Below are 27,614 nucleotides of genomic sequence, written 5' to 3'. Positions count from 1 at the left end.
CTAGGCCTGGGCACTGTTCCTGAGCTTTGTTTTGCTTATGGCTAACACTCTATCACCAGAGCCACAGCACCACTTCCGGCTTCTTCTGTGTATGTGGTACTGAGGAATGGAACCCAAGGCTTTGTACATGCTAGGCAAGCACTCCACCACTAAGTCATACTCCCAGCCTATACAACGGATTTTAAAATGCTAATGTTTTCATTCCAGAAACCTGTGCTTACTACTAGGCACCAAACAGGCTTCCAAAGCCATACTGTGCTCTCGCTCTCTCGCGCTCTCTCTCTCTCTCTCTCTCTCTCTCTCTCTCTCTCTCTCTCTCTCTCTCTCTCTCTCTCTGTCTGTCTCTCTCTCTCTCTCTCTTGTCCTTCAGTGTTTGTAGACAAATCCCTGCAATGACCTGGAGTATGTGCACATGCGCGAGCGTGTGTGTGTGTGTGTGTGTGTGTGTGTGTGTGTGTGTGTGTGTGTGATTTCGAGGATCATACAGACAGGCTGTCTATCTTTCTCCTGGTTTTGGTTTGAGGACGATTCAAATCTGGAGAAATGCCTCTGTGGGCAGACTAGGCTAACGGCCAAGTCTGGGGAGCCCAGCATGGTGGCTGACGCCTGTAATACTAGTTACTCAGGAGGCTGAGATCTGAAGATCTCGGCTCAAAGTCAGCCCGGGCACTGAAGAATGTGAGACTCTTATCTCCAATTAACCACCAGAAAAAAAAATGGGAAGTGAGGCCGGAGCTCAAGGGGTAGGGTGGTAGCCTTGAGCTGAAGAGCTCAGGGACAGTGCCCAGGCCCAGAGTTCAAGTCCCACGACCAAAAAAAAAAAAAGAAAAGAAAAGAAAAAAAAGATCTGGGCTTTGTTTGCAGTAGTAAAGGGAAACTGAAGAACTCCAGAGTAAGCAGTGCTAGGTAAAGGCTGATACATGTATTTAACCAGATGAGGACACTGTGGAAAAGAGATTGCGCTGTCATATACGAGAAGAGTGGGGTATCTTAGTTTGGTTGTTGTTCCTTTGTCAAGGTGGGTTTCTCCAGGAAATAAGTGTTCTGTGCCTGAAAACATGTGTGTCCCATGCTCTTAACCATCACACAGAAAGCTCAGCTTAGATTGGGGGGAGGGGTGTATGGGACATTCCTTATGCTCTTGAGAGCAGATTTGGTGACAAATCTGAAGAGGTTCCAGGACTGTGTTCTAAACAAACATGTATTATTTGGTGTTGGCACAGACTTTATGGCTAAGAGCCAGTGCACGCCTGGCCAGTTGCCCAAGCAGCTGAAATCGGAAAATTGTAGGCAGAGTCATTGGCGATTAGATACCTCATGATCCCCATACTGTACCATCACCTAAAAATATTGTTCACACTGAACAACTCTTATCCAAAAGGGATCTGAAATGCTCCAAAATCCAGAGCTGTTTGAGTATTCACATGATGTTACATGTAGGAAATTCTGCACTTGACCCCGTGTGCTGGCTCACAGTCAAAATAAAAAGATGCAATAAAAGTATTGTGTAGAATTATCTTAATCTGAGTGTATAATGTATGTATGAAACATACATGAATTTCCTGAATAGGATTGATTATATCTGTAATATCCATGAAATATGCCCAGTGGTTCAAAAATTCAAAAACAAACCAAGAAAAAGAAAACAAAGGAAAAATCCAAACTTGGAAACATTTCTGGCTTTGACATTTTGGATAAGGGATGTTTGACCTGTGTTAGACGAGCACGTTCAAAATTGTGTCTTAGATCCAAATTTTGTGCTGTTGTGCCGTTTCTGCATCTGGGAGGGCTGTAACTCAGCATCATGAAGTTTGACCTACATGAGATCTGTGATGGTGTGAGAAACTTGACTTCACTTTTGCTGCACAAGAGTGTCGAGTCCACCGCCAGGCTCTTTCTAACTGTGGTTGATTCAATAAAGCCAAGAGAAGTTATTGCATACATTTTTTTCTTTTCTTAAATAAATCAGGAAAAAAACGGAAGAGCCATGTTGCAAGGGAGAGAAGAAACAGTAGTGTGCTATCTGATTCTTAGTCTTTGCTTGAAGAGAGATTTGTATGCTTTTAAGAAGCTTTTAAAGGATGAGTGTTTCTTCCAGCTTGTCTTGTTTCCATATTTTGCCCATTGTTTACTGTGATGACACCAAATACTACCAATGTATAATATGCATATTAAAATATTAGCATAGATAATTTGTACAGGGGGTTTGATCGTGACATTTTCATACCATATATACAATATATTCAGTATATTCTCACTGGCTCCATTATTCTCCCTTATTGCTTTTTCCTCTCAACAACTTCAACAGGTTTTGTTTTTCTGTTTCCATACATGTAAACAACTACTTGGACCATATCCACCCTCATTAATTCCCCTGACTAGCCCAACCCCCTCCCACAGCACTCCCATTTCTGCCCTGGACCCACCTCCCCCCACTTCAACAGAGCCTGTTTCCCTTCTATGATACTATTGCATAGATCTTGACCTTGTACACCTATTTGGTCTTAGAGTTACAGAGCTGTTAATCTCTTAGTATAATTTTGGTTCAACTTGCTATGGAATTTTCTTTTCCTCCTTGCCACCCTCCCCCATCAAATAGGGAAAGCCTTAGAGCATGGGAGTGTATTGGGAATGTTCTAGCAATATTATCCAACTGTGGAGAATCCAAGGCTAACTTTTGAAATTCATATAGCTTTTATTTTCTGTGAAGTTTTTTTCAATGGTATTTTATATATACCTAAAGAAATACCATTGTAAGAACATAGTGGTTTCAAATACGAACTCTAGTCTAGTAACTCATCCTTGTGGGAATCCAACCAACCACATTGTTTTCTAGTTAAATAATAATAAATGAATTATTAAGGCTTTCCATGCTGGACAAATAATTTGGCCTTGCCAGAACAGTGCACTGGAGCAGTGTTTTTTATTGTTGTGTCAACTCAGAGCATGGTGAAATTCCTTATTGTTGTGTTCTTCTGTTAGTCAGATGGAAGGCCTCTTATCAGACAAAAGGAAACAAGTCTTAAGAGTAAAAATTTGCCTGCTTAACACTGCCTGTCAAGACTCTGACTTGATTTTCCCTCTGACTCTAGCTCTTGTTTGGACACTGGTTCAGTAGCCTCAGGACTGAGGCCAGTGGTATCCATGAGAATCTATCAGTGGCTGAGAGTTGAGACCAGGGTTGAGATACTAGAAGCAGAGCCCACGAAAGATCAGGAATAAGCAAGGGCCACTGGGCCCTGGATTGAAGGAAGAAAATGCTGTTCTATAGATGCTTGTGAGGTGCAACAACCCAATAAAAGGAATTATTAAAATGTAACCACCAAACCAATGTCAGTATATGATTTTTTTTCAAAATATGCTTCTCACTTGTAATGCCAGTTGCCTGAAGAGCTGGTGGCACAGCTTTCTTTTGATTCCTTTAGGCCTAAAAAAATTCATTTGATTTTTTTTTCAATGCAATATAAGTGGGGTGATTAAAGAAGGCAAGGGTGATTTTGATCCACCAATGTGGTGACCTTATGAAGTAATAGCATCTCTGGCAGATGTCTGAACTAGCTTTGAGAGCAGCTCCAAGTCTGGCTTCAAATATGTTTGGAACAATTGCTACACGCATAATATTATACACAGGTACATTGCCTGGAAGGACAGTGATCCGGTGCTGCTACAAGGTTGTTGGTAAAAAGAAAAATCAAGAGTTTGGTTTTATTCTATTATAATCATATTTCATATGATCTTTCTTTCATTTTATTTCTTCCAAAAATTAAACAGTAAACTTTGGATAAAGCAGAATTGACTATTTTCTCTGTCCTGTAGGGTTGTCCTAACATTCTACCCACCTTGATCACACTACTTGCTTTGAATTATTATTTTTTACACATTTTATTTTCATTGTATTTTTTTCTTAGATGATAAAACTAAGAGACTAGGAATTCTATCTCTGGAGAAGATGCCAGCGTTTTTTTCACTCTTGATCTCTTGGGAATGAAATTAAGCTGGAGTAGGATAAGATGAAGAGCAGACTTACTTGATTTGTTGTTTGGGTTTGAGCCCTGTCACTTTTAGTGGGGCCTTTATTTCTGAGGAGTCAGTATAGTCTAGTGATTATTTTCATGAGTAAGGTATAAAATGTTCTTGGATAAAAAGCATTTGCCTTTAAATCATTAGACATTTAGCCCGTGTCCTTCAGTGTACAATGGTGCCTGACAGGCAGGTAAATAACATGGAGCTGCCTTTGGAAAAATCAGTTATAAATATTCAGTTCAGAGCCCAAGCCATCTGATGCCTCCCTGTGAGTGATAAATAAGACTTCTCTGAAGTGTTCAGAGGAAGAGGATGGGGAGGGAAGGCAGCAGTGGATGTCAATGATGAAATCGCTCAAACGAGACTCTGCCTTTGTCATAATGATTTCTGGGGTAGGAGAGGAGGCTGTCCTGGCAGCTGCCTATTCATTCTTCTAGAGGAGGAGGGCAGCTGGATGGAGGGCAGAGTTGGGCTTGAAAGGAGCCATTTGCTGGATTTCTAATTATGCATCTTTCAGTTTCTCCAGGGACTTGAGGCTGCACTGAACAAGGCTGCTGTCACATCCCAGCACGTTACTTGAAACACCCAGCACGTGTGGGCTCCCAGCTCTAGAATGTAAAGCACTTTAATATTAAAAGCCACATTTGGATTGACATAAAAGTCAACATTTTCAGAATATATAGATAATGATGATAGTAATAATGATACGTTTGTGAATACAAATCTTAAAATAATAGAAAAATGGGAGACATAGGGAAAGAATATGAAACAAGCCATTCTCAGAAAATGAATTTCAAGTAGACAATACACAAGATATTAGAAGATACCCAACTTTATTATTAGACAGGGAAACAAAAAAAATAGATGTCAGTTTTTCTCCAAATGTGTAGTAATTATTTTAAAATAGCTTGATTAAAGTCTGGTTGATAGACAATAGATTCTGCAGATTATATTCATATATATGTATGTATATATATAGTTTGATTCATTTGGACACACACATACACACATATATATATGTATAAAATGCTGAAATATAAATAATAGATATATCTACAATCTCCAGAAATTTTTTTGTTCATTTGGTTCCCAAGTGAGGGAAAACAACATGAAATCTACCCATTCTTTTTGTTTGTTTGTTTGTTTTGTGGATCATGGGGCTTGAATTCAGCCTGGGCACTGTCCCTGAGCTCTTCAACTCAAGCGCTCCCTCAGTGCCACTTCCGGTTTCCTGGTGGTTAATTGGAGATATGTCTCAAGGACTTTAGTGCCCGGACTGGTTTTGAACTGTGATCCTCAAATCTTAGTCTCCTGAGTAGCTAGGATTACAGACATGAGTCACCAGCACCTGGCTACTAATTCTTTTAATGGATTTTTAAAAAAGTATATAATACAGTTATCAATTCAGATTTGCCATATTATAAATGTCTGGTAATATCATGTCAATAAATATGTAGGGGAAATTAAGTAATTTTCCATACCATGAGTATATAAATTGGCATACTTTGGGGAACTAAAATCAAAAGTATGTATTACCCATGATTTATCATGTTTTGATTTAAACATTGTTTAGATATGGGGTTATCAGAAATAAAATGTTCATCAATAGAGGAAGTACATAAACATATATATGCATTGTAACACAGGTAGCAATGAAAAGGCATAACACATTCTGCATGTGCTAAACTGGATAGAGACAAAAAGTGAATAGTATTGTCAGGTGGAACAAGAAAATTCAGTGCTAGTACAATATAAAATAATTTTTGCAAAAGCATACATATATATATATGCACACATATTTTAGTGTTATGGGTTTTTTTGCCAGTCCTGGGCTTGAACTCAGGACTTGAGCACTGTCCCAGAGCCTCTTTGTTGTCTTCAAAGCTATTATTCTACCACTTGAGCCATAGCACCATTTCTGGGCTTTTCTGGGTAGTTTATTGGCAATGAGTCTCTCAGACTTTTCTGCCTGGGCAGGTTTTGAACTGCAATCCTCAGATTTTAGCCTCTTGAGTAGGTAGAATTACAGGCATGAGCCACTGGCACCTAGCTTTCTGTAATGTTTTAAATGTATAAAACTAAAAACATACAGGGATAAGTGTAGTTTTAATTTGCATTTTCTTTATAGTTAAAAAGGTCAGATTCTTCATATATTTATTGATCATTTGTACTTCTGCTTTTCAGAGTTAACTAGTTTTCTTTTTTTTTATTTTTTATTTATTTATTTATTTATTTATTTATTTATTTATTTATTTATTTTTTTGCCAGTCCTGGGCTTGAGCTCAGGGCCTGAGCACTGTCCTTGGACTTTCTCAAGGCTACAGCTCTACCACTTGAGCCTCAGCACCACTTCTGGCTTTTTTCTATGTATGGGGTACCGAGGAATCGAAACTGGGTCTTCATGCATGCTAGGCAAGCACTTTAACCACTAGGCCAAACTCCTGGCCCCGGTTATCTAGTTTTCTAAAGCAGAAAAGCTGGCTTTGTAACAATCAACTGCCTTTCTATTGGAGATGAGACTTTGGAGGAGAAATCTAAAATTAGTTTTAGGTAGTGGGAATTTTGTTTTCTTGAGCCTCTCTACTTAGGTTCCTCTGCTCAGTGGAGCAAATATCATGCTTTTTGTGCCCTGTGAAACTGAGTCACAAATAGAAAGGGACTTTGTATGTATGTATGTATGTATGTATGTATGTATGTATGTGCATGCATGTGCGCATGCATGCATGTATGTATGCATGTATGTATTGTGCCAATTAGTAGCACTTGAATTTAAGGACTGGGCTCTGTCCCTTAGCTCTTTTGCTCAAGGCTGACACTCTATCACTTGAACCACAGCTTTTCTTCTGGATTTTCACTGGCTAATTGGAGGTAAGACTCACATTGTCCAGGCTGCCTTCAAACCACAATCCTCCGATGTTAGCCTTTGAGTAACTAGGATTACAGGCCTGAGGCACTAGCACCAGGCTTGTTGGAACCCTTTTAAGCAAGCTGGAGTTAGTGGAATTAGCACTCAAATTATTTTAATCTTGATAAAGTAAATACCAATTTTTTGGTGGCTTTCAAACTGGCAAGCATGTTATAGTAGTTGAGCTCTAAGGACTGTTAAAAAAAAAAGAACATTGTATGCCTGATGCTATATAGGTCAAGCCAAGGAAATCAGACAAAAATTGGCTGGGATTTTCTTTTTTCCTGTTTTAGGATTATCTTGTTTTCTACAATTAATGCTGCTAATAGTATTTGCTCTTCGGTTAAAAAAAAAACAACAACATGGCTTATTTCACTTTGTTAATAACCTAAACTTCTAGGGTACTTTTACCCATGGAAATCTCTTGTTGCCTTTCTTTCTTTTTTGGGGGGGGGCTTGAACTCAGGACCTGAGCCCTGTCCTTGGGCTTTCTCAAGGCTAGAGCTCTACTGCTTGAGCCATAGCACCATTTCCAGCTTTTTTCTATGTATGTGGTACCAAGGGATTGAACCTGGGTCTTCATACATGTTAGGCAAGCACTCTACCACTAGGTCAAACTCCTGGCCCCTCTTGTTGCCTTTTAAAGGCTTCTGTTTTTCCACTCTCAGCCGGCCTTTGCCTTCTAGAGATTGATTCGTCAGCCTCTGCCTCCACTTGACTTACTCAAGGCACTTACCCCTCCTTCTTTCTTCTCCCTGGCCCAACTTTCTCATTTCTTTAATTCATGCCTTCACTTTTCATGCTCCTTCACAGACTTTAGGCTACAATGAATTCCTCTTATTGCCTCCACAAAGATATCCTAACTCAGTTCTTTATTTCTCTTTTGTAGCTTTTTGTATAGAACATTCCATTTCTGACCAGAGAGGAAGCTTGCATTGAGCGCTTTCTCTTTTGGTGGGCTCATTCTCATGGATAATTGTGAACATGTCTTACCTGCTACTTTCCCTCCCTTCTGCTTCCTTCCTTTTATATGCCAGTCCTGAGAATTGAACTCAAGGTTTGGGCACTGTCCCTGAACTTCTTTTGCTCAAGGCTAGTGTTCTGTTAGTTTGAGCCACAGTTCTGCTTCCATTTTTTTTTTCTGTGATTAATTGGGGATAAGCAGTTCTCAGACTTTCCTTCCCAGGCTGGCTTTAAACTGCAATCCTCAGATCTCAGCCTCTTGAGTAGCTAGGATTACAGGCATGAGCCACTAGCACCTAGACCTGAGTAGATAGAATTAGAGGAGTGAGCCATCAGTGCCTGGCTAAGATTATTTATTTCTATCAAAACATTGTATTAGTCCTACAGAAATACATCTTGTCAGGACATGACTGATTAAAAAAGAAGAAGAAGAAGAAATCAAAATGAAAACAAAGCTACTGGTTATATCTGGCAAATGGGAACAAGATATAGTATTTACCCAACAGTAGCAGAAGGTCCCTTGACTCCTTTTTGCCTCTAAGCATGTGTTTCTTGGTTGCAGGAGCTCGTGTAAATGCCAAAGACAACATGTGGCTGACCCCACTCCACCGGGCTGTTGCTTCCAGAAGTGAGGTGAGTAATTTCTTTCTTTAATGTCTATTATGTCTAGAAAAACAGGAATTCTTTCCAATGCTTTTGGAATCTTCATCGGTGAGCAAAAGGCTCTGAATGCAGGAGGGTTATGACCAATGAACCATGTTTATTTGCTCATCTTCTGCTTGTCAGATGAGTCAGGGACAAGGATCTGGGTCTGAGGTGTCCGAGGGAATCAGAGCTGGAGAGCTTGAAGCTTGAGCTTCAGTGGGGTTCTCTTTTGGGAGCAGCAGGCAGAAGAAGAAGCAGATCAGTGTAATATCAGAGCTGAATAAATTGGAGGAGGAAACAAGTACCTGCTTGCTGGAGGAATTTGTGCAGAGGAAGTCTCCCCAACAGAGATGTCAGTTGAGCTGGTCCTTAAAGGATGCACAGAGACTCAGCAGCTCGGGAGAAAGAAGGGCTGAGTCACAGAGGTAAACGGAGGAAGGACAAGAGGTGTGGAAGTGAATGAGTGGTGGCTCAGGTAGACTGAGTGGAGTAGTGAAGGGGAGCAGAAAGAGAGTAGGGCCCGGGCAGGTGGCCAAGAGCCTGATATTCTGCAAGCAGTAGGCAGTGGGCAGATGGTCAGAATGGAGTGAGAGCCTCAGAGCATTGTTTCTGAAAGACCCTGTGGTGACAGGTTGTTAGGGTGTCCATGGGAAGGCTGCAATGAAACAAGGAGAGGAGCCAGTGATTTGAGAGGCAGAGATATGCCTGGCATCTTGGAGGCTGAGATGGAAAGGAAGCTAGTGGGTGGAGGGTGGCATTGTTACTGGAGAAGGTGCAGAGCCTTTCCAGGAGCAAGAGTCCTGGGAGCTAGTTAGTTCTCAGCACATCTCATCTTGCAAACATGTCACTGAAATGCAAGTTCCACGGGGATAGGAATCTGTGTTTTCCGATGTATCCCAAGACGGGTGCATTCTGGAACTAAAATGAATGAGTGTGATATTCGAGAAATTGCTTTTTATTGAATCCCGAAAACTTGAGTGAGGATGACAAATGGCTGATCATGATCTGTTTACGTCTAGAGCTTAGGGGCAAGGAAGAGAGTGGGAACTATGGAAAATGGATCAACTGCTTTCTTGGTAGAATGAGGGATAGCAGAGTAGGCACTGTGGGATAGGGGTGAGGATGGGTGGAAACTCTGGTCAACACCAGCCTGGTAGCCTGGCCAGAGGAGATGCCCACCACCCACCATGTATAGAAGGTGCTCATTTTGGAGGTCCTGGGCATTGGATCAGTACCCTTCATGGGAGGTTTGCCAACTGAAGTTGTCTCTGTGCTACCAGCTACAGCTGGGACAGGGGGATAAATGCACGGGGATTGCAAGTGGCCACGGCTGGCATCAGTGCCAGCTTTCCTCTTTGGTATTTTTAAAGCCTATCATTATTAGGTTACGCTGTAGTGCTCATTGTCTTCCTTGCGGTCTGTATGATGTGAGTGGTTTTTAGAAAGAGGTTGGGGGTTAGGAGTTTGGCCTAGTGGTAGAGTGCTTGCCTAGCATGCACCAGGACTCGGGTTCAATTCCTTGGTACCACATACATAGAAAAAAGCCAGAAATGGCACTGTGGCTCAAGTGGTAGAGCTCTAGCCTTGAGAAAGCCCAACTCAGTGCCAAGGCCCTGAGTTCAAGGTCCAGGTCTGGCAAAAAAAAAAAGAAAAGAAAAAGAAAGAGGTTGGTTGTATTTACTTTCCAAATACCACATGTAATGAAGGAGGAAAACCCTCCCCAACTGCCTTGCACAGACACTGAGGAATGTAGAATCTTCTTATGGTCATTTTTGTTCAAACCAGGAAACAGATTGCCATAGGCTACTTGAGAAGGCAGGATGATGGTGACACCAGTTTCATAAGATTAGACCCTTCATAGGGGAGCCTTTCCTGGTCTAAATTTTTAAAAAAATACTATAAAGGTGTTGCATAGAGGTGGTTACAGTTATGTAAGTCAGGTAAAGAGTATATTTCTTTTTGGACAATGTCATCCCTTCCCTCACCCTCTTCCAGTTTTTCCCTGCTGTCCCTATCCACAAGTTGTGCAGCCCATTTTCCATATAGTACCAAGTGAGTGCCATTGCTATATTTGGTTATTCTCCTGGGGTAAATTTTAAGACCATTTGATCTTTAATAAACTTAAGTGTCTCTTAAATAGAAGACTTGTTTCTTCTTGCACAAGAACAAGGTGTGGTTGTTTTTTCAGTTAAAAACAATATACTACACACCTTCCATACACCATGATTTCTGATAAAACTACAAAGAAAATAAAATCTGTGATCTCTGTCCCAGGGGAAAGAAAATAGCAGATCAGTTTAGTACTAGGTCATCTTGCCAACCAGTCTCCCTCTGTGTTGATCAGCTAGCTGCAAAAGCTTCTATCTTCAAAACATCCATTTTTCCATCCATCACCAGTTCATCCATTAGTGCATTTGAACCTAGTCGGCCCAAGGATGGGTTGATGTTCCTGTTTCTCCTAGTAACCAGCTTTCTTTGCAGGTTTTCTGGGAGAAGAAAAATCTTGCATTCCTTTTGCTAGGAAGCAATTAAATGCACACAAACCCTGAATTGCAAATAATCCTGAGCAGATATGAAACCACAATGGGGAATGATTTCATATGAATAGCAAACACAGCAAGCTAAATAGTTTCTTTCTCTTTTTTTTTTTTTTTTTTTTTTTTGCCAGTCGTGGGCTTGGGCTCAGGGCCTGAGCACTGTCCTTGGACTTTCTCAAGGCTTAGCACTCTATCACTTGAACCTCAGCACCACTTCCAGCTTTTTTCAATGTATGTGGTACCGAGGAATCGAACCTGGGTCTTTGTGCGTGCTAGGCAAGCACTCTACCACTAGGCCAAACTCCCGGCCCCGCTAAACAGTTTCTTATGGAAAATGTAGTCTGTCTTTGTTGTTAGAATTGACTATGAAGTAGATACCTGAACTCAAACTCATCCATGGGGCTTCAGGACCCTTGTATTCAGATTCTTGCTTTGCTTGAATTTGGTCCCATTTCTCTTATCATATGATTCCTTGACTAATAGAGAAAGGGAAGTCAGCTTTAGGGGAAAGGATAGAGAAGGTTTGTATTGATATTTTGCCATTTGGCTATCAGCATTTGGTAAAGGGTGTGTCTGGTTTCAGCATGGGCTGCCACATGTTGGTCTGCTCAAAATGGCAAACATTTCTTCCCATCAAAACTTCTTTGCCTCTCCAAATCTGGCGTATCTGGTATTTTTTTATTTTTTTATTATCAAGGTAATGAATAGAGGGGTTACAGTTACATTCGCCAGATAGTAGGTACATTACTTCTCACACATTGATACCCCTTCTCTTGTATTTGTCCCCATTTTCCTCCCCTCCCCCTCCCATATCTGGTATTTTTTTTCAGATTGCAAGTAATTTGAGACCAAGCAGCATTGTCTCCTTATCTTCTTCTTCTTCTTCTTCTTCTTCTTTTTTTTTTTTTTTGTGCCAGTCCTGGGCTTGAGCTCAGGGCCTGAGCACTGTCCTTGGACTTTCTCAAGACTAGTGCTCTACCACTTGAGCCTCAGCACCACTTACGGCTTTTTTCTATGTATGTGGTACCGAGGAATCGAACTTGGGTCTTTGTGCATGCTAGGCAAGCACTCTACCACTAGGCCAAACTCCCGGCCCCTCCTTATCTTCTTTTAAAGACTCCTCTGTCCCCATCTTCTCTTTCTCTGTACTGTTCACAAGAAATGAAACTTTTACTGAACTATCAGGAAAATGTATTTTGCAATGCTAGTTGACATAGATAAGTGAGACTGGGGCTGCCAGGGAGAATTTTCTGCAGTGGTGTTTTGAACAGGTTCAAACTATTTTTGCTAGAGGTTAATTGGAGATAAAGAGTTTCAGGTTCTTCTCTGCCTGGATTGGTTTTGAACCTTGATCCTCAGATCTCAGCTTCCTGAGTAGCTAGGATTACAATATGAGCCATCATGCTGCGCCTAGCTTACCATTGCCCTATTTGTAAGGAAATGGAAAGACTTGGAAAAAATCATATTAAGTGAATTAAGCCAGACTCAAACGAACATAGGCTCAATGGTTTCCCTCATTTGTAATAATTAGTACACATCTAGGACTCTCCTGGCAGAAGATTACAATAGCTCAAAACCTAGGTACATAAGGTCATATAAGATGAGACTAAATGAAAGGATCTCTAGGATATGGAAACAAGAGCCTTATGGTGTATGATTGCTGTTTTAAGGTACTCTGTTATTTCTCTCCTCTTTTGTTGCCTCTTTTGTTACTGTATCTGATTTTGTTACCCGGTATATTGAATATATGTTTATTTGTTTGTTTGTAATAGAGAAGGGAAGGGAAGTGGGGGAAACAAGATGTTTGGGAGGGGGTGTGAGGGAAATGCATTATATTCCTTGACTGCTTGATGATCACACAAGAAATGTCCTGTTATATGTTGTCAGAGAGAACAAAGATTAACACATTGTGAGGGAAGGGAAATGGGGACCAAGACATGAGAAAAGGTATCAATGTCTGTGAAGTAATGCACCTTCTATGTGGTGAATATAATGTAACCCTTCTATTAATTACAATAAAAATATATGAAAAAAAGATTAACACATTGATCCAAGAATATCTGACAGACATGTTCATAAATTTAAATGATCTTTAGTGGGCTTTTTTTAAAACCTGGATATATGCACATGAATGTTCCCATTTGGTTGAAGAATCCTTTGTCCTTAGACGGTATATTTTGATTTTAGAGTGGTGTCAGAGCTCTCAGCATGATAAAGCAAAGTGAAATGAGTCTGTCTTAGTCTTAGCCACTTTTGAGCTCTGTTATGTCTTAACTTGCTCATCTCCCTCCAGTCTGGGAGAGCAGGACTCATTCTCATTTCTAGGGAAGCACGCTCTTACACAGTATTTTCTGATCATGTGTCAGTGACTCCCCCACCCCCCCACATCCCCAAACTCTGCTTTTGTTGTAGGAGGCGGTACAAGTATTGATTAAGCACTCAGCAGATGTCAATGCAAGAGACAAGAACTGGCAGACCCCCCTCCACGTGGCAGCCGCCAATAAGGCTGTCAAATGCGCAGAAGCCATCATTCCCTTGTTGAGTAGTGTTAATGTCTCCGATCGAGGTGGGCGCACAGCCTTGCACCATGCCGCTCTCAATGGCCACATCGAGGTGAGTGTTCCAATTCGTGGGAACGGGCAAGCTCCAGGCACACTCTCATAGGGACAAGTGGGCCCTGATCCTATCGCCAAGACTTTTAGAAAATGTACAGACAATATTTAGATATAATCATTACATATGATGTAATGTGGATGTAATCCTAATGGCCACTTAGGCGATTATGAGCATTGAATTAATGGATGCAATGGGTTGAAAAAGTAGGTTGCCTTTTCCGTATTTTCATGTGATATGTGCCACAGAGTCTGCGGTGACAGCACCTTCTTACTGTTTTTAAAACTCCAGATCTTGGGTCCATTTTTAAGCTTGATGTGAATTTGGCTCAGATCACCCGCAGGCAGTGAGGAGCCAGCGCCTTTACAGAGTATAACGCTTGATATCATTGTTGATTATCTTTCAGATGGTTAATTTACTCTTGGCCAAAGGAGCAAACATCAATGCATTTGACAAGAAGGACCGCCGTGCCCTTCACTGGGCAGCATATATGGGTAAGGAGTCCATGTAGATCACTTTCACTAACATATGAGGGGGGAGGGGAGAGAGGGAGAGAGAGCAATTTTCTTCTAAGTTGTTCTCTCAGGCCAAGTCTAACTTGAAGCTTGAGTTCCAGTTGAGTGAAGATTCGGCCTATTTTACTAGCACACATAGAATGCTATAGTTGGGTACAGATTTGTCAGAGATTTATTTACCCCATAAAGAGGAGGAGGAGGAGGAGGATGAGTCATAGCCAGGATCTCTCTGAGTGTGCTTTAGTCTAGATTGGAAAGTTGCATACACTGTGCTTATTTTAACTTGTTATGGCAGCAAAATAAGGTGCTTAGAAAAACAAGACCAGCTACCAAAGCAAGGATACAGGGGTCATTTGTCTTCTTATGAAGAAATGCTTTTGAAAGAAACAAAAAGGGAGGAAAAGAGGAACCTCTCCCTCCCCCCTAGCTGTTTCCTTGGCGGCAGCAGATTAGAGTCAGCAGAGTCTCCAGAGCTGGGCCTGGCAGTGTCACTCTGTGGGCACCACTCCATTCTGCCCTGCCAGGGGAGGAGAAGGAAGAAGTTACATCCCCTGTTTTTTCCTTTTCACATTTGTTGGTAAAAGGCATTTGACAAATGATAGACCTCACAAAGTTTATTCTCAGTATAGATTTATGGGAAGTAAGGACTAAAGTCCTCCCATTGTGTTTCTAATTGGGGGATATCCTGCAACTAGAAAGGAAGATAGATTCTAAACGTACCAAGTTGTAAACAACGTGAGTGCCCATCATGGGATAATATTTTGGTGAATACTAGGGGAGCTACATTATGATGTCCATGGATGTTTACTAGCATATAACAATTCTATGATATGCCAAAGAAGATCATGGGGGGCCGGGGAGGACAGGATGAATTAAATTATGTGGTCATGGATAGAATTGAATGAATTAGTGCACTTAAAAAAATTCAAGAGGGCCAGGAATGTGGCCTAGCGATAGAGTGCTTGCCTAGCATGCATGAAGCCCTGGGTTTAATTCCTTGGCACCACATATGAAGAAAAAGCGTGAAGCGGTGCTGTGGTGCTGTGACTCAAATGGTAGAGTGCTAGCTTTGAAAAAGCTCAAAACCCAGGCCCTGAGTTTAAGCCCAGGTCTGGAAAAAAAAAATCAAGACTCTTGTTACATGCTGGTAGAGGAAACTTAAAACTTTACAAATATCAGCATTAAAAAAATAATAATAGGGGCCGGGAGTTTGGCCTAGTGGTTAAAGTGCTTGCCTAGCATGCACGAAGACCCGGGTTCGATTCCTTGGTACCACATACATAGAAAAAAGCCAAAAGTGGTGCTGAGGCTCCAGTGGTAGAGCTCTAGCCTTGAGAAAGTCCAAGGATAGTGCTCAGGCCCTGAGCTCAAGCCCAGGACCGGCAAAAAAAAAAAATAATAATAATAATAGAAGCCGGGCGCAATGGCTCATGCCTATAATCCTAGCGGCTCAGAAGGCTGAGATCTAAGGATCAAGGTTCAAAGCCAGACTGGACACAAAAGGACCTGAGACTCTGATCTCCAATTAACCTCTAGAAAACGGGAAGTGGGGCTTGGCTCAAGGGTAGAGCAGTAGCCTTGAGCTGAAGAGCTCAGGAACAATGCCCATGCCCAGGGGTAGGGTGGTAGCCTTGAGCTGAAGAGCTCAGGGACAGTGCCAGGTGGAGTTCAAGCCCCATGTCCCCCCCAAAAAATAAAAATAAAAATAATAGGCATTCAAGTTGGCCTAAATGGTCAGACATCTGATGGTGTCCTGGGGACAGGAGCCAGTGGATGTTTGGACAGAGAGAGAAAGAAAGAAACAATAAAAACTAGTAATGGCACTTTGGGTGCAGTGAACTGCCAAATGTTCTACAAAGGTTGATAGTGTTTTCTGCTGCTTTGTTTGTCAAGGCCACCTGGATGTGGTAGCATTGCTCATTAACCATGGCGCAGAAGTGACCTGTAAGGATAAGAAGGGTTACACCCCTCTGCATGCTGCAGCCTCCAACGGACAGATCAATATAGTCAAACATCTCCTGAATCTGGGGGTAGAGGTAAGCTAGTTAACATGTCCCCGTGTGGCCTTTAGGTGTGTGAAACCTCATTCTTCTGCATTTTAATTCCCTTGGAGAAACGTTTATTTCCTTGCATTCTATCTTTTGGAGTTTACCTGATCATGAAGGGGATCAAAAACAGACTTTGTATACCCACATAGATAAATATATAAACACATAGATAGTCTCTATCATATGTACTAATCTGTCATATTTTTTATTGTAATTAGTAAAAGGGTTACATGATGTTTGCCAGATAGAAGGTGCATTAATTCACTTACATTGATACCCTTTCACATGTCCTGGTACCCATTACCCTCCCCCCCACACCCCTACCCGTCTTGGTTTTCCCCCCTTCCCTATCAAATTTCAAATAACCAAATACAAATAAATTCAATATATCAGATATAACAAAGTGAGATACTATAACAATATGAGATAACCAAGGGACAGCAAAGGAGATGAGAGACAACATAGTACATTAAGGACAACAATCATTCGTTATATGGCTTTTGTTTCAATATCCTGGAGGTCCTTTCAATTAGCTTCACATTATATGGCCTTATGTATCAAGATTTTGCTCTATTGCAGATCTCTGCTAGTAGAGCCCAAGGTTTCTACTGATTATGACGAATGAGGGAAACCATTGAGCCTAAGTTCCTTTGAGTCTGGCTTACTTCACTTAATATGATTTTTTCTAAGTCTTTCCATTTCCTAACAAATGGGGCGATGTCATTCTTTCTGACAGCAGCATAGAATTCCATTGTGTACAAATACCACAACTTGTTGATCCACTCATCAACTGAGGGACATCTAGGTTGGTTCCATATCTTTGCTATGGTGAATAGTGCTGCAATGGGCCAAAGACTTAAAGAGAGTCTTCTCTGAAGAAGAAACAAAAATGGCCTATAGACACATGAAGAAATGCTCAACATCTCTGGTCATAAAAGAAATGCAAATCAAAACAACTCTAAGATTCCACCTCACTCCAGTTAGAATGGCCAGGATCAGGAAAACGAATAATAACAGATGCTGGAGGGGATGTGGCCAGGAGGGATCACTACTACACTGTTGGTGGGAGTGCACACTCGTTCAACCACTATGGAAAGCAGTGTGGCAGTGCCTCAAAAGGCTAAACATAGAACTCCCCTATGACCCAGCAATTCCACTACTTGGCATTTACCCAACCATCCAGAAACAAGGGCATACTAAATCCAATAGCACAGCAATGTTCATTGCAACACTAATCTGTCATATTTTTTTCAAGACTGGCTAGGGTTCCCTATCCCACCTTCAGAATCTAGTTTTACATATGGTGGCTTACAGTCAGAATGAATGAATGAATGAAAGAATGGCTAGTCAGAGATACACAGCCCACACCTGTGATGGTGAGCTAGAGGAGTTGGCCTTTCTGTGCTGCTTTATCTAGCACCGCAGGAGCGGTGGTGAGCTGTGGAATGCCCTTTCACTGAAGGAAGGAAAAGCTACAGGAACATGCTGAGACCAGGATAGTGATACCCAGCACCCAGTTGTGGAAAATAATTGGAGTAAACATCAAACCATGAACTAAACACATCAGGACAAAGCCACTAGAATGTGGTCTTGTGCGGTGTCCAACTCCACAGCCTCACAGGGTTGTGAGGCTGACTGTATTTGCAGGATCCACAGCCATTCCTCTAGCCACCCTGTTCCTTTTATGTTTTCAGTGCTCAGTTCTTGAGTTTGAGACTCGTTTCTTGCTTCCCTAATTCTCTTCTGAAAAACCAGAGCCAGCCTTTTACCCTTTATCCTTTTTCTAGACAGAGAAGAGAATGAACCTTCTTATAGCTCTTCTAGAATGAACCTTCTGGTTCCTCTTCCTGGGTCCCTTTTTGTTATATTGGAGAGATAAGAGCTTTCAGGATATTCTGCTGGGATGAGCTTAAACTTGGCGTAATTATGTCGATGGATGGATATTTCTTCTTTGCTCTCACCAAAGCCATTAGGCTCTTTTAGTTTAGGCTCCCTCCCTCCCTCCCCCTCTCTCTCTCTCTTCCTCCCTTTCTCTCTCTCTCTCCCTCTCTCTCTCTCTCTCTCTCTCTCTCTCTCTCTCTCTCTCTCTCTCTCTCTCTCTCTCTCTCTCTCTCTCTCTCTCTCTCTCTCTCTCTCTGTGTAAAGTGGAGTAAAGTAGTACCAGTGATTTTAATTGTCTTACGTTGGACTCATTTGCAGATTGATGAAATCAATGTCTATGGAAATACAGCACTTCACATCGCCTGCTACAATGGACAGGATGCTGTGGTGAATGAGCTAATTGACTATGGTGCTAATGTGAACCAGCCCAACAACAATGGCTTCACCCCTTTGCATTTTGCTGCGGCCTCTACTCATGGTGCTCTGTGTCTGGAATTGTTAGTAAACAATGGAGCAGACGTTAACATTCAGGTATGATACTTACTCTTCCTGTATCAGATAGTGTCAAATCCAGCCTCAGTTTGAACCAACTAATCAGTATGAATTCTGTCATGTTTTAATGAATGTCTTGTCCTGGGTCCGGATGCTTCTCCAGCTGTAATGGTATCATCTGGAAAGCACTGAGGTTCCAGCCATGTGTCCTTGGTAGCTTAGTGAATGCTCCCAGACAAACAGGATATGTATGGGCTCAGCCTGGATTCTAATGACAGAGGTCCATGCTGAGCTGACTGGGCAGAACTGCAGAGAATTCGGAGGGCTAATGAGTTCAGGCCTGTCCCCCACCCTGGCATGGCCCTCAAAGCTTCCTGAAGTGAGCTGCAGATAGCAGCTTCAGTGATGGGTACTGACCTCATCCTAAAGATCATTCTTTTCTCTACCACATTTGCAAAGTTAATGCACAGGGCCCTCTCTTGATATGGAGAAAGACCCTAAGATAAGGTATGATCTCGGCTCTCAGGGAAAGTGTGGTGTGGTAAAGGGGGATAATGTACGCTCAGATAATCATGGGGCAAGAGAGAATGTGATGTGCTCACCCACCCATTCCCCCCAGAAGTAATGATGTGCTGCAAAGGTGAAGCAAGTATTGACTGGCTTCTTGTCTGGAGTTCAGAAAAGAAAGGTAGGTTTTGAGCTGAGAAGGTTATCCATTGAGGAGAGAGGCCTAGAGATAACTGGAGAGGTGTTCAGACAGAGAATGGCATAAGCGAAGGAAGCGGGTGCTGTGGATAGGAAAAGCTGTGGATGAATGCTACCTTAGGTAGGTAGGGAAGTAGCTGTCTTGCTGGCATGGCTGACCAAGGAGAGTCACACAGGCAGCATCATGGTCATCCGGGTTCATTCTGAATGTCTTGTGGTTGAATATCCATGTCAACTTGTGCCAGGAGATCTTGAACTCACCTTTAGCTTTAGATTCCATTTCTCTAACCACACAGAGACTCTAGAACAAAGCTCCTGTTTCAGATTTGGATGATATATAAGGTTGAATTTTAAGACTATCACTATGACCTGTATTTAATGTTTTTTTTTTTTTTTTAGGTGGGGCTTGAACTCAGGGCCTGGGCACTGCCCTTGAGCTTCTTTTGCTCAAGGCTAGCTATCATTTGAGCCACAGTGCTACTTCTGCCTTTTTCTGTTTATGTGGTAGTGAGGAACTGAACCCAGGGTTTCATGCATACCAGGCAAACACTCTACCACTAAGTCACACTCTCAGCCCCCCCCCTTTTTTACATTTTAAATCATACTTTCTAGAATAATAGTGATTATAAAGAGTGCAAAATGGATAAAAAGAAATAAACTAGAAATAAGCTGAAATGTGGCACAACCAAGGAAGAGGAGGTACTTTAGTGAAAGAATTTGGGCTTTCACAGTCAGTAGTGCTACTAATCATTGGAGTTATATTATCAAACCTGAGCATTATAAATAGTTATCAGAGCTGGGCACTGGTGGCTCATGCATGTAATCCTAGCTACATAGTTGGCTGAGATCTGAAGATTTCAATTCAGCATGGGAACAAAAAGGCTGTGAGACTCTTATCTCCAATTAACCACCAGAAAACCAAAAGTGTTGCTGTGGCTCAAGTAGTAGAGTGCTAGCCTTGAGCTGAAAAGCTCAGAGACAATGTACAGGCCCAGAGTTTCAAGCTCTACAACTGACCAAAAAAGAAAGAAATACAGTTATCAGGCAATAGAACTCCAAAGGCAGAAAAGACAAAGAAAAAAGGCATATATTACTACATAAATTAAAATTTTTTTACTACATGAAAATTTCAAGAGCAGGGTGCAGTGGCTTACACCTGTAATTCTAGCTACTCAGGAGGCTGAGATCTGAGGATTGTGGTTCAAAGCCAGCCAAGGCACTAAAGTCCATGAGACTCTTATCTCCAGTTAAACATAAGGAAGCCGGAAATAATGCTGTGGCTCAAGGGGTAGGGCAGTAGCCTTGAGCTGAAGAGCTCGGGGATAATGGCTAGGCCCAGAGTTCAAGTCCCTCAACTGATAAAAAAATAAATAATAAAACTTTTTATGGTAAATGACAACAAAAGAAAAATATTCAGAGAACTCTTACCATAAACAAAATCAAGAGGGAAATGTCCTCAGGGAAATTTCTTTGTAATATATAGGGGAAAAACTTAGTATGCTTCAAATATAAAGAGCTCATACAAATCAATAAGAAAAAGTCCAATAACTTACTAGAAAATTTAGACAAAGGCAGATCATAATAGAGAGAATAGAAATCCAAAAAAAAAAAATATTCAGCATCGGGGCCGGGAGTTTGGCCTAGTGGTTAAAGTGCTTGCCTAGCATGCATGAAGACCCGGGTTCGATTCCTCGGTATCATATACATAGAAAAAAGCCAGAAGTGGTGCTGAGGCTCAAGTGGTAGAGCTCTAGCCTTGAGAAAGTCCAAGGACAGTGCTCAGGCCCTGAGCTCAAGCCCAGGACTGGCAAAAAAAAATATTCAGCATCACTAATAATTTGAAAAATGTATACCAGTACCAAAATATATTTTTATTTTTAGCACTGGAAAATATAAAAAGAATAAAACCAAGAATGATTACAGAAAAATGCAATCAATAAATATGATTCTAGCCTTTAATATGAAAAATGTTATGTGTCGAGTATGTATACAGACAGAGGGGAAAATACCTGGACAATATATCAATATACAAGTCACAGTTATCACTGTAGAGAGATGAAGTTATTTCTATTTTTTGTTTATTTTCTCTTTGCAACACAACAAGCATGTGCTATTTCCAGTTAAAAGGACACAACAAGCTATTTTCATTAGAGATGAGAAAGATCCCAGTATATGGATGTAAAGAGGTGATGATTTCGAACATCTATAAAACTGGTCCAAGTCAGAGATCATGAGACTGGAGAAATTGAGAAGAGCTCACTGAAGGGAAAGGCTGTGCAGGAAAAACAAGAAAACCCATAGGCCTTGGCAGGATGAGCTATAGGATAGAGGAGTTAAAGATGAATCTGGTGATGAGAGGTGATAAACTAAAGTAGGTTAAGTGATCAGTGCTGGGGTTTAAGCTACCTGTACCCCAGTTCTAGCTTAGATTTTGAATGCCTAATTCAAATAATAAGAAATGAGACACACATCTTTGTGTGTCTCACATTTTTGGGCTATGTCTCATTTTTTTTTAAAGTTCTATAAAATTAGAAAAAAATGTTACACGGAACAATGTCTGCTGCAGAGTAAGCACTTGGCAAATGAAAACAATTGGTAATATTCTCTAAGGACCATGTCAAGAGAGAAAAGAGGCTTAGGATGTAAAAACAGATGAATTTAGAATTTGAGAAGCAGATTTTGAGCTTTTAGACAGTCTGAGTGCCTAGTAATGCAAAAAAAAAATGATGTTGCATTCATGTAAAGGTGACAGTTGAAATTGGGAGGAAGGGATGATGTCACCCAAGGAGCGAGGACATATATAGTAAGTGGGTGGGGAAGGGGAGAGGACTCCAGACTTTAAGGATCAGGAGGAGGAGGAAGAGTGAAAGGGGTGGGAAAAATGAGACAAGAAGGCACTGAAGGAAGCATGGTATCTTCATAAAGGAACAAGGTAGCTAGAAACAGAAATGTAGAGTAGACAAAGAGTTTCAGGGATTTCCCAATCTAATGGGAACCCAGCCAAGGTCCGGCGAAGAGGAAGGAGTCTGTGAGCCTTGAAGAGAGCAATTCCCCTTATGGGGAATGTCTTTGTGTGGGACTGACATCCTTTGACACTGTCAAAGGAAGGCAAATTCCTGAGGCTAAAGGGGCTGCCTTTGCCAGCCTCTGTTTCATTAACTGAGAGTATTGCCTGAATCAAGAAGGCCATACCTCCTTGCCTCTTCCCCTTCACTGGCCAATGGCCAATTAGATTGGATGATATTAATATTGTTTAATATTCCTATGGACAATTAATTATAAATAGCATCGAAGTGACGCCCTTCTAAAACCAGAGACTTGAGTTCATATATTATCAGTGTAAGAGGTGTTCTGAATCAAAACTCCCTTTTTTCCTCCATCTCCATCTTCCCTGTCTATATGTTCTGATTTCCTTAATTCTGGTGATTCCAGTTCTATTTCTGAGGAGCTGTTTTGTGTGACTGGGGAGGTAGCTTTCTAATTGAAGTTGTTATCTCTCTGTACCACATTGCTCACTGGGTTTTGAAATGTTTGCAGAGGCAAGACAATTTGTATTTGTTTAGATTTTCCAAAGTTTTAAGGAAATAGAATCTTGAAATATAGCCAGTACTCACGCACTTGGCCTCTCTCCCCACAAGATGCTGGAAGGATGTCTTCAGGAGCAATTGAAGATAGATGGAAAGAGGAGGAGGGGAAGAGGTGTTCTGAGTGCATTTTACAGTCCTTTTTTCTTTTTAAGCTTAGATTGATCATGGCTTTATTTTTTATTTGGTAATGTTAGTTTCTGATACAATAAGAAAGATAGTTTATAAAACAATCCATTGAAGCTGGACGTTGATAGCTTGCACTTATAACCCTAGCTGCTCAGAAATCTGAGATCTGAGGATGAGTATCTGAAGTCAACTCAGGCAGAAATGTCCTTGAGACTCATATCTCCAAGTAAGTACCAAAAGCCAGAAGTAGAGCTGTGGCTCAAGTGGTAGAGTACCAGACTTAAATGAAAAAGCTAAGGGACAGTACCTACCCTGAGTTCAAACTCCAATACTTATAAAACAAAACACCCCCCCTCCAAATAACACTAAAGAAAAACAGTTCGTTGAAATTTATTTATAATTTGAAAACAGGGAGAACGTATCCTTTATCTTCTCCATTACAGAAATCATTGCTTTTCAAACCTATTTTTGCAAGCATTCAAAGTAAAGGTTTAAGAAAGTACAGTGCTCATAGTTGTACTGGATAAATCAGACAACAGCAATTTGTAGCTTAGACTCATTTTAGCAGCAGATGAACCCAGGAAAGTTTTGGAAGGAACTACATTGACCCTATTGCTGAGCTTTACACTTTACTAACTGTGGTCATTTCTGTCCCTTTACCAGAGGTCAAACACTCCCAGAGAGAAGGGTGTGGCTTTGCTGGAATGGGACTGGCTTTGTAAACTATGCCCTGTAGAAAGCAGATAGTTCTGCTTTGGGTCTCCTGCAATTTAGATAGCTACCAAGTTGATCGTTCCTAGGAAAAACCCTTACACTCTTTTCCAAGCACAGGAAAGTGACTAGTTAAATATTTATGGGTATATTTTCTAAGCAATGAACTATTTATAGCTTTATATGTATTAAATCAAATGATAATTATACTTTCATATTAAATTTAAGAGAAAATACTAGAGCAAAATTTAAAGAAATAGCACCACCTAGGGACAGTTATTATCAACTCTGAAATTTTTGCCTTTTCTTATACAATTTTGGATTCATCATTACATTTTTTAACTCAAAAATAGTTCTTTTTTATTTAAACCTATCTTTATTTAAAACTTGTCTTCCAGTTATTTGAACCGTGTCTAGTTCTGACATCAGGACCGGGTTCTGGAGTTAGATAGCTTTAAGGAACCTTCTTGATTGTCTCCTTTTCTTGCAAGTGTATATAAATGTATTAACTGAATATGATAGAGTCAAGGAAGAGCTCAAATAGTATAATTTCTTTTTTGCCAGTCCTGGGCTTGAGCTCAGGGCCTGAGCACTATCCTTGGACTTTCTCAAGGCTAGAGCTCTACCACTTGAGCCTCAGCACCATTTCCGGCTTTTTTCTATGTATGTGGTACCGAGGAACTGAACCCTGGTCCTCGTGCTTGCTAGGCAAGCATTTTACCACTAGGCCAAACTCCAGGCCCTCAAATAGTATAATTTCTTAGAAAGGTAAAAATCAAAGTTCAGCAAAATAAGACATCAGGGAGTCGTACTTGGAAGAGGTGGGGTGAGTACCAGAGGAAAGGGGTAGATGAATGAAAAAGAGAAGAGGGAAAGAATACAGTCATGAATCCAATGTATACTCTATAACATTAAAAAAGAGAGAGAGAGAAGAGGTAGGTAGAGGAAGGATGAATGAGAATGCTGAAAAAGGTGATCAAGATATATTGTATTCATAAACTAGTTTTTAAAATGAAAACTCCAATGTTACAACTACATATAAAGAGTTCTTTAAAAAAAGATGTTTCTTGGGCTGGGAGTTTGGCCTAGTGGTAGAGTGCTTGCCTAGCATGCATGAAGAACTGGGTTTGCTCCCTTGGTACTATATACCATATATACTATATGCTCAAGTGGTAGAGCACTAGGCCTTGAGAAAAGCCCAAGGTCCTGAGTTCAAGCCCCAGGACTGGCAAAAATAAAAGGATGTTTCTTGACTTATGGTGAGGTTAGGTCCTTCAACCCAGTAAATCCATCCAGATGGGACTGAAATATATCAAACACACCTGACCCACCAGACACCATGTCTTAGGAGTGTGGTACATGTAAAGTGTCAGCTGTTTACCCCATGGTGTGAGCTGCTGCTCTTCCCCATACCTCCAGAATGCCTCATACCACACACTTTTACTCCAGAGAAGGACCAAACTTTAATACTATCTCCCCCTCCTCTCTTTTCACCTTCCTCCCTTTCCTCCTTTCTCCCTCTCTCCCTTCCTCCCTTTCTTTTTCCCTTACTCCTTCCCTCTTCTATTTCTTCTTTTACTCCAGTTCTGGGCTTGACCCCCAGTGCTTGGGAACTTACCCTTAGCTTTTCCATTCAAGTGCTCTACCACCGCTCCACTTCTGATTTTTTTTTTAACTGGTTAATTGGAGATTAAAGTTTCATGGCCTTTCCTGCTTGGGCTAGCTTTGTGTGATCTTCAGATCTCAGCTTACTAAGTAGCTAGAAATATACGTGTGAGCTAATGATGCCCAGCTAAAACTTTCATGTTTGTTCTGCTGATGATAGTACATAGGTTTTGTACCTGTTCCATGTTCTGGCTTAGTCCATGTTGAGAAGTTTCTTAATTTGTATCATGAATAATAAAAGATGCATTACTGAATACACATTTCCAGCTGATTATCAAAATGGCACTTTTCTGAGCAGTTACATATCTTAATCCTATGATTTCTAGTAAATCAAAGGAAGGAAGAGATTATTTTTTAGTACAACCAAAAAGATATTCTCTACGGAGCCAAGGGAATAGTGTAAGGTTTACAGGTCAGTTTTAAGATCTGCCAGAGTAATAGCAGCTTAGTGGACAACTGCTGGCCAAATAGGACTATGTAAATTACACATCACTTGTCTTCTTAAAAGTTGCCAGTACATCTTAAGAGAGGAGACTTTTTTTTGAAAGTTTGATTGCCTAAGCGTCTCGAAAATAACATAAGTTGAGACGTTATACATGCTTTCACTTTTTTTTACCCCCAAATCATCTTTGTAACTGTTGAATATATATATATATGTATGTGTGTGTGTACATATATGATATTACAGATCAGTGTCACCATCTCACGAGCATTCTATTGTTCTCATTTTCAGAGTAAAGATGGCAAAAGTCCACTGCACATGACAGCTGTCCATGGAAGGTTCACACGATCACAAACTCTCATTCAGAATGGTAAGAAATGCTTCCATGGTGTGGTTATTCTTGGTCTGACTAAGGTCATCTCCAGTCATCTGCGTGTGAATGTTGATGCTCTCTGGTTAAGTTTTTTTTTTTTTTTTTTTTTTTTTTTGCCAGTCGTGGGCTTGAGCTCAGAGCCTGAGCACTGTCCTTGGACTTTCTCCAGGTTAGGGCGCTACCACTTGAGCCTCAGGACCATTTCTGGCTTTTTTTTTTTCTATGTATGTGGTACCGAGGAATCGAACCCGGATCTTCGTGCATGCTAGGCAAGCACTCTACCACTAGGCCAAACTCCCGGCCCCTCTGGTTAGTTTTTGGATAAGCATGGATCAACCTGGTCCTTTGACACCTTTGAGTAGAAGCTCGTTACCAGACATATCCCAACATGCTCCTCAATAGGGAAGGCCGAGTAGAAAGTCACTGTTTCACAGCTTGTTCCAAGCCACGCAAAAACATGGGAGTTCTGAAACTAGATACCAACTTACTATCTTATACTTTTAGTTCCAAAACCTAAGAAAGATAAGCATATATCACCTAGCAGGCAATCTAGATTAGTCTTAGATTCTAGAATTCACCAGTTACCTAAGTTCAGTAAAGTACTTGGCCACAGGTAGGAAAAAGGAGATGACTCAGAGGAAAGACAGGTAAGTGTATGATAGAAAGAATTATAAAATCACAGGCTTGACAGAGGCTGGACAGTCACATAACACAGTAATTTTCCAGGCTCACAACAAGGTTTGCTTGGACTGTCGTGGGCTGTCTCTGACGGTGGATTGTAGCCAGAAACAGTGACTGGGTTGACCTTGACCTCACAACCTAGTATCTTTGTAACTATTTCTTTTTTAACTTTTAACTTGACTTTTTATTATTATCTTAAAGTAGTTGTACAAAGGGGTTTTGATTCAACACATTAATTTATGGGTATAGTGTATCTCGAATAGAAAATAACTTTAACAGATTATTTAACAACAATAACAATAACAGTACCATGTCTAGTTCAGATCTTCAGCTAACATTAAGAGTCAATCTTGCTGCTCCCAAACTGGTTTTCGTTAACCCTCATTTCTAATGCTAGTTACTATTCTGTGTCTGTAACTTTTCCCCCTCATCTATAATAATTTTGGGACACATACATTTGAGTTGTTAGCAGCACTGAGCTATTTCTTAAGAACTCAAGACATAAAACTGAAAAGTCATTTGATATCTTGGTGAGAGACCTAATGCTGAAATTATGCTTAGGAAGCAAAATATCTATGGAAAAGTGGAGGAAATTTATAGGTATTTCAGTGAACTGGTAGGAGAAAAGAAAGCATTCCAGTGAGCCAAGCAAAGCAAAATGGAAATGAACTGCCCAATATATTATTTTTAATTTGAAATATG

At 40.9% G+C, this 27,614-nt stretch overlaps 1 protein-coding gene across 4 annotated transcripts in view; it reads left to right on the top strand.

Annotated features, from left to right (window-relative positions):
* Ankrd44 (ankyrin repeat domain 44) overlaps positions 1-27,614 on the top strand; it is a 278,250-nt gene that overhangs the window by 152,875 nt on the left and 97,761 nt on the right. For all 4 annotated transcript variants that reach the window (XM_090354537.1, XM_090354536.1, XM_090354535.1 and 1 more), the window contains exons 4-9: positions 8,454-8,524; positions 13,486-13,686; positions 14,093-14,180; positions 16,095-16,237; positions 18,449-18,661; positions 26,150-26,228. In XM_090354537.1, coding sequence (XP_090210663.1) covers positions 8,454-8,524; positions 13,486-13,686; positions 14,093-14,180; positions 16,095-16,237; positions 18,449-18,661; positions 26,150-26,228 — 795 coding nt within the window. The remainder of the gene's footprint in view (positions 1-8,453; positions 8,525-13,485; positions 13,687-14,092; positions 14,181-16,094; positions 16,238-18,448; positions 18,662-26,149; positions 26,229-27,614) is intronic.

This window comes from Megascapheus bottae, chromosome 21, assembly GCF_031878675.1.
Source record: "Megascapheus bottae isolate mThoBot1 chromosome 21, mThoBot2.hap1, whole genome shotgun sequence".
Lineage (NCBI taxonomy): Eukaryota > Metazoa > Chordata > Mammalia > Rodentia > Geomyidae > Megascapheus > Megascapheus bottae.
Note: the sequence above shows the minus strand (reverse complement) of the source record. Positions and strands in the feature narration are given on the sequence as shown.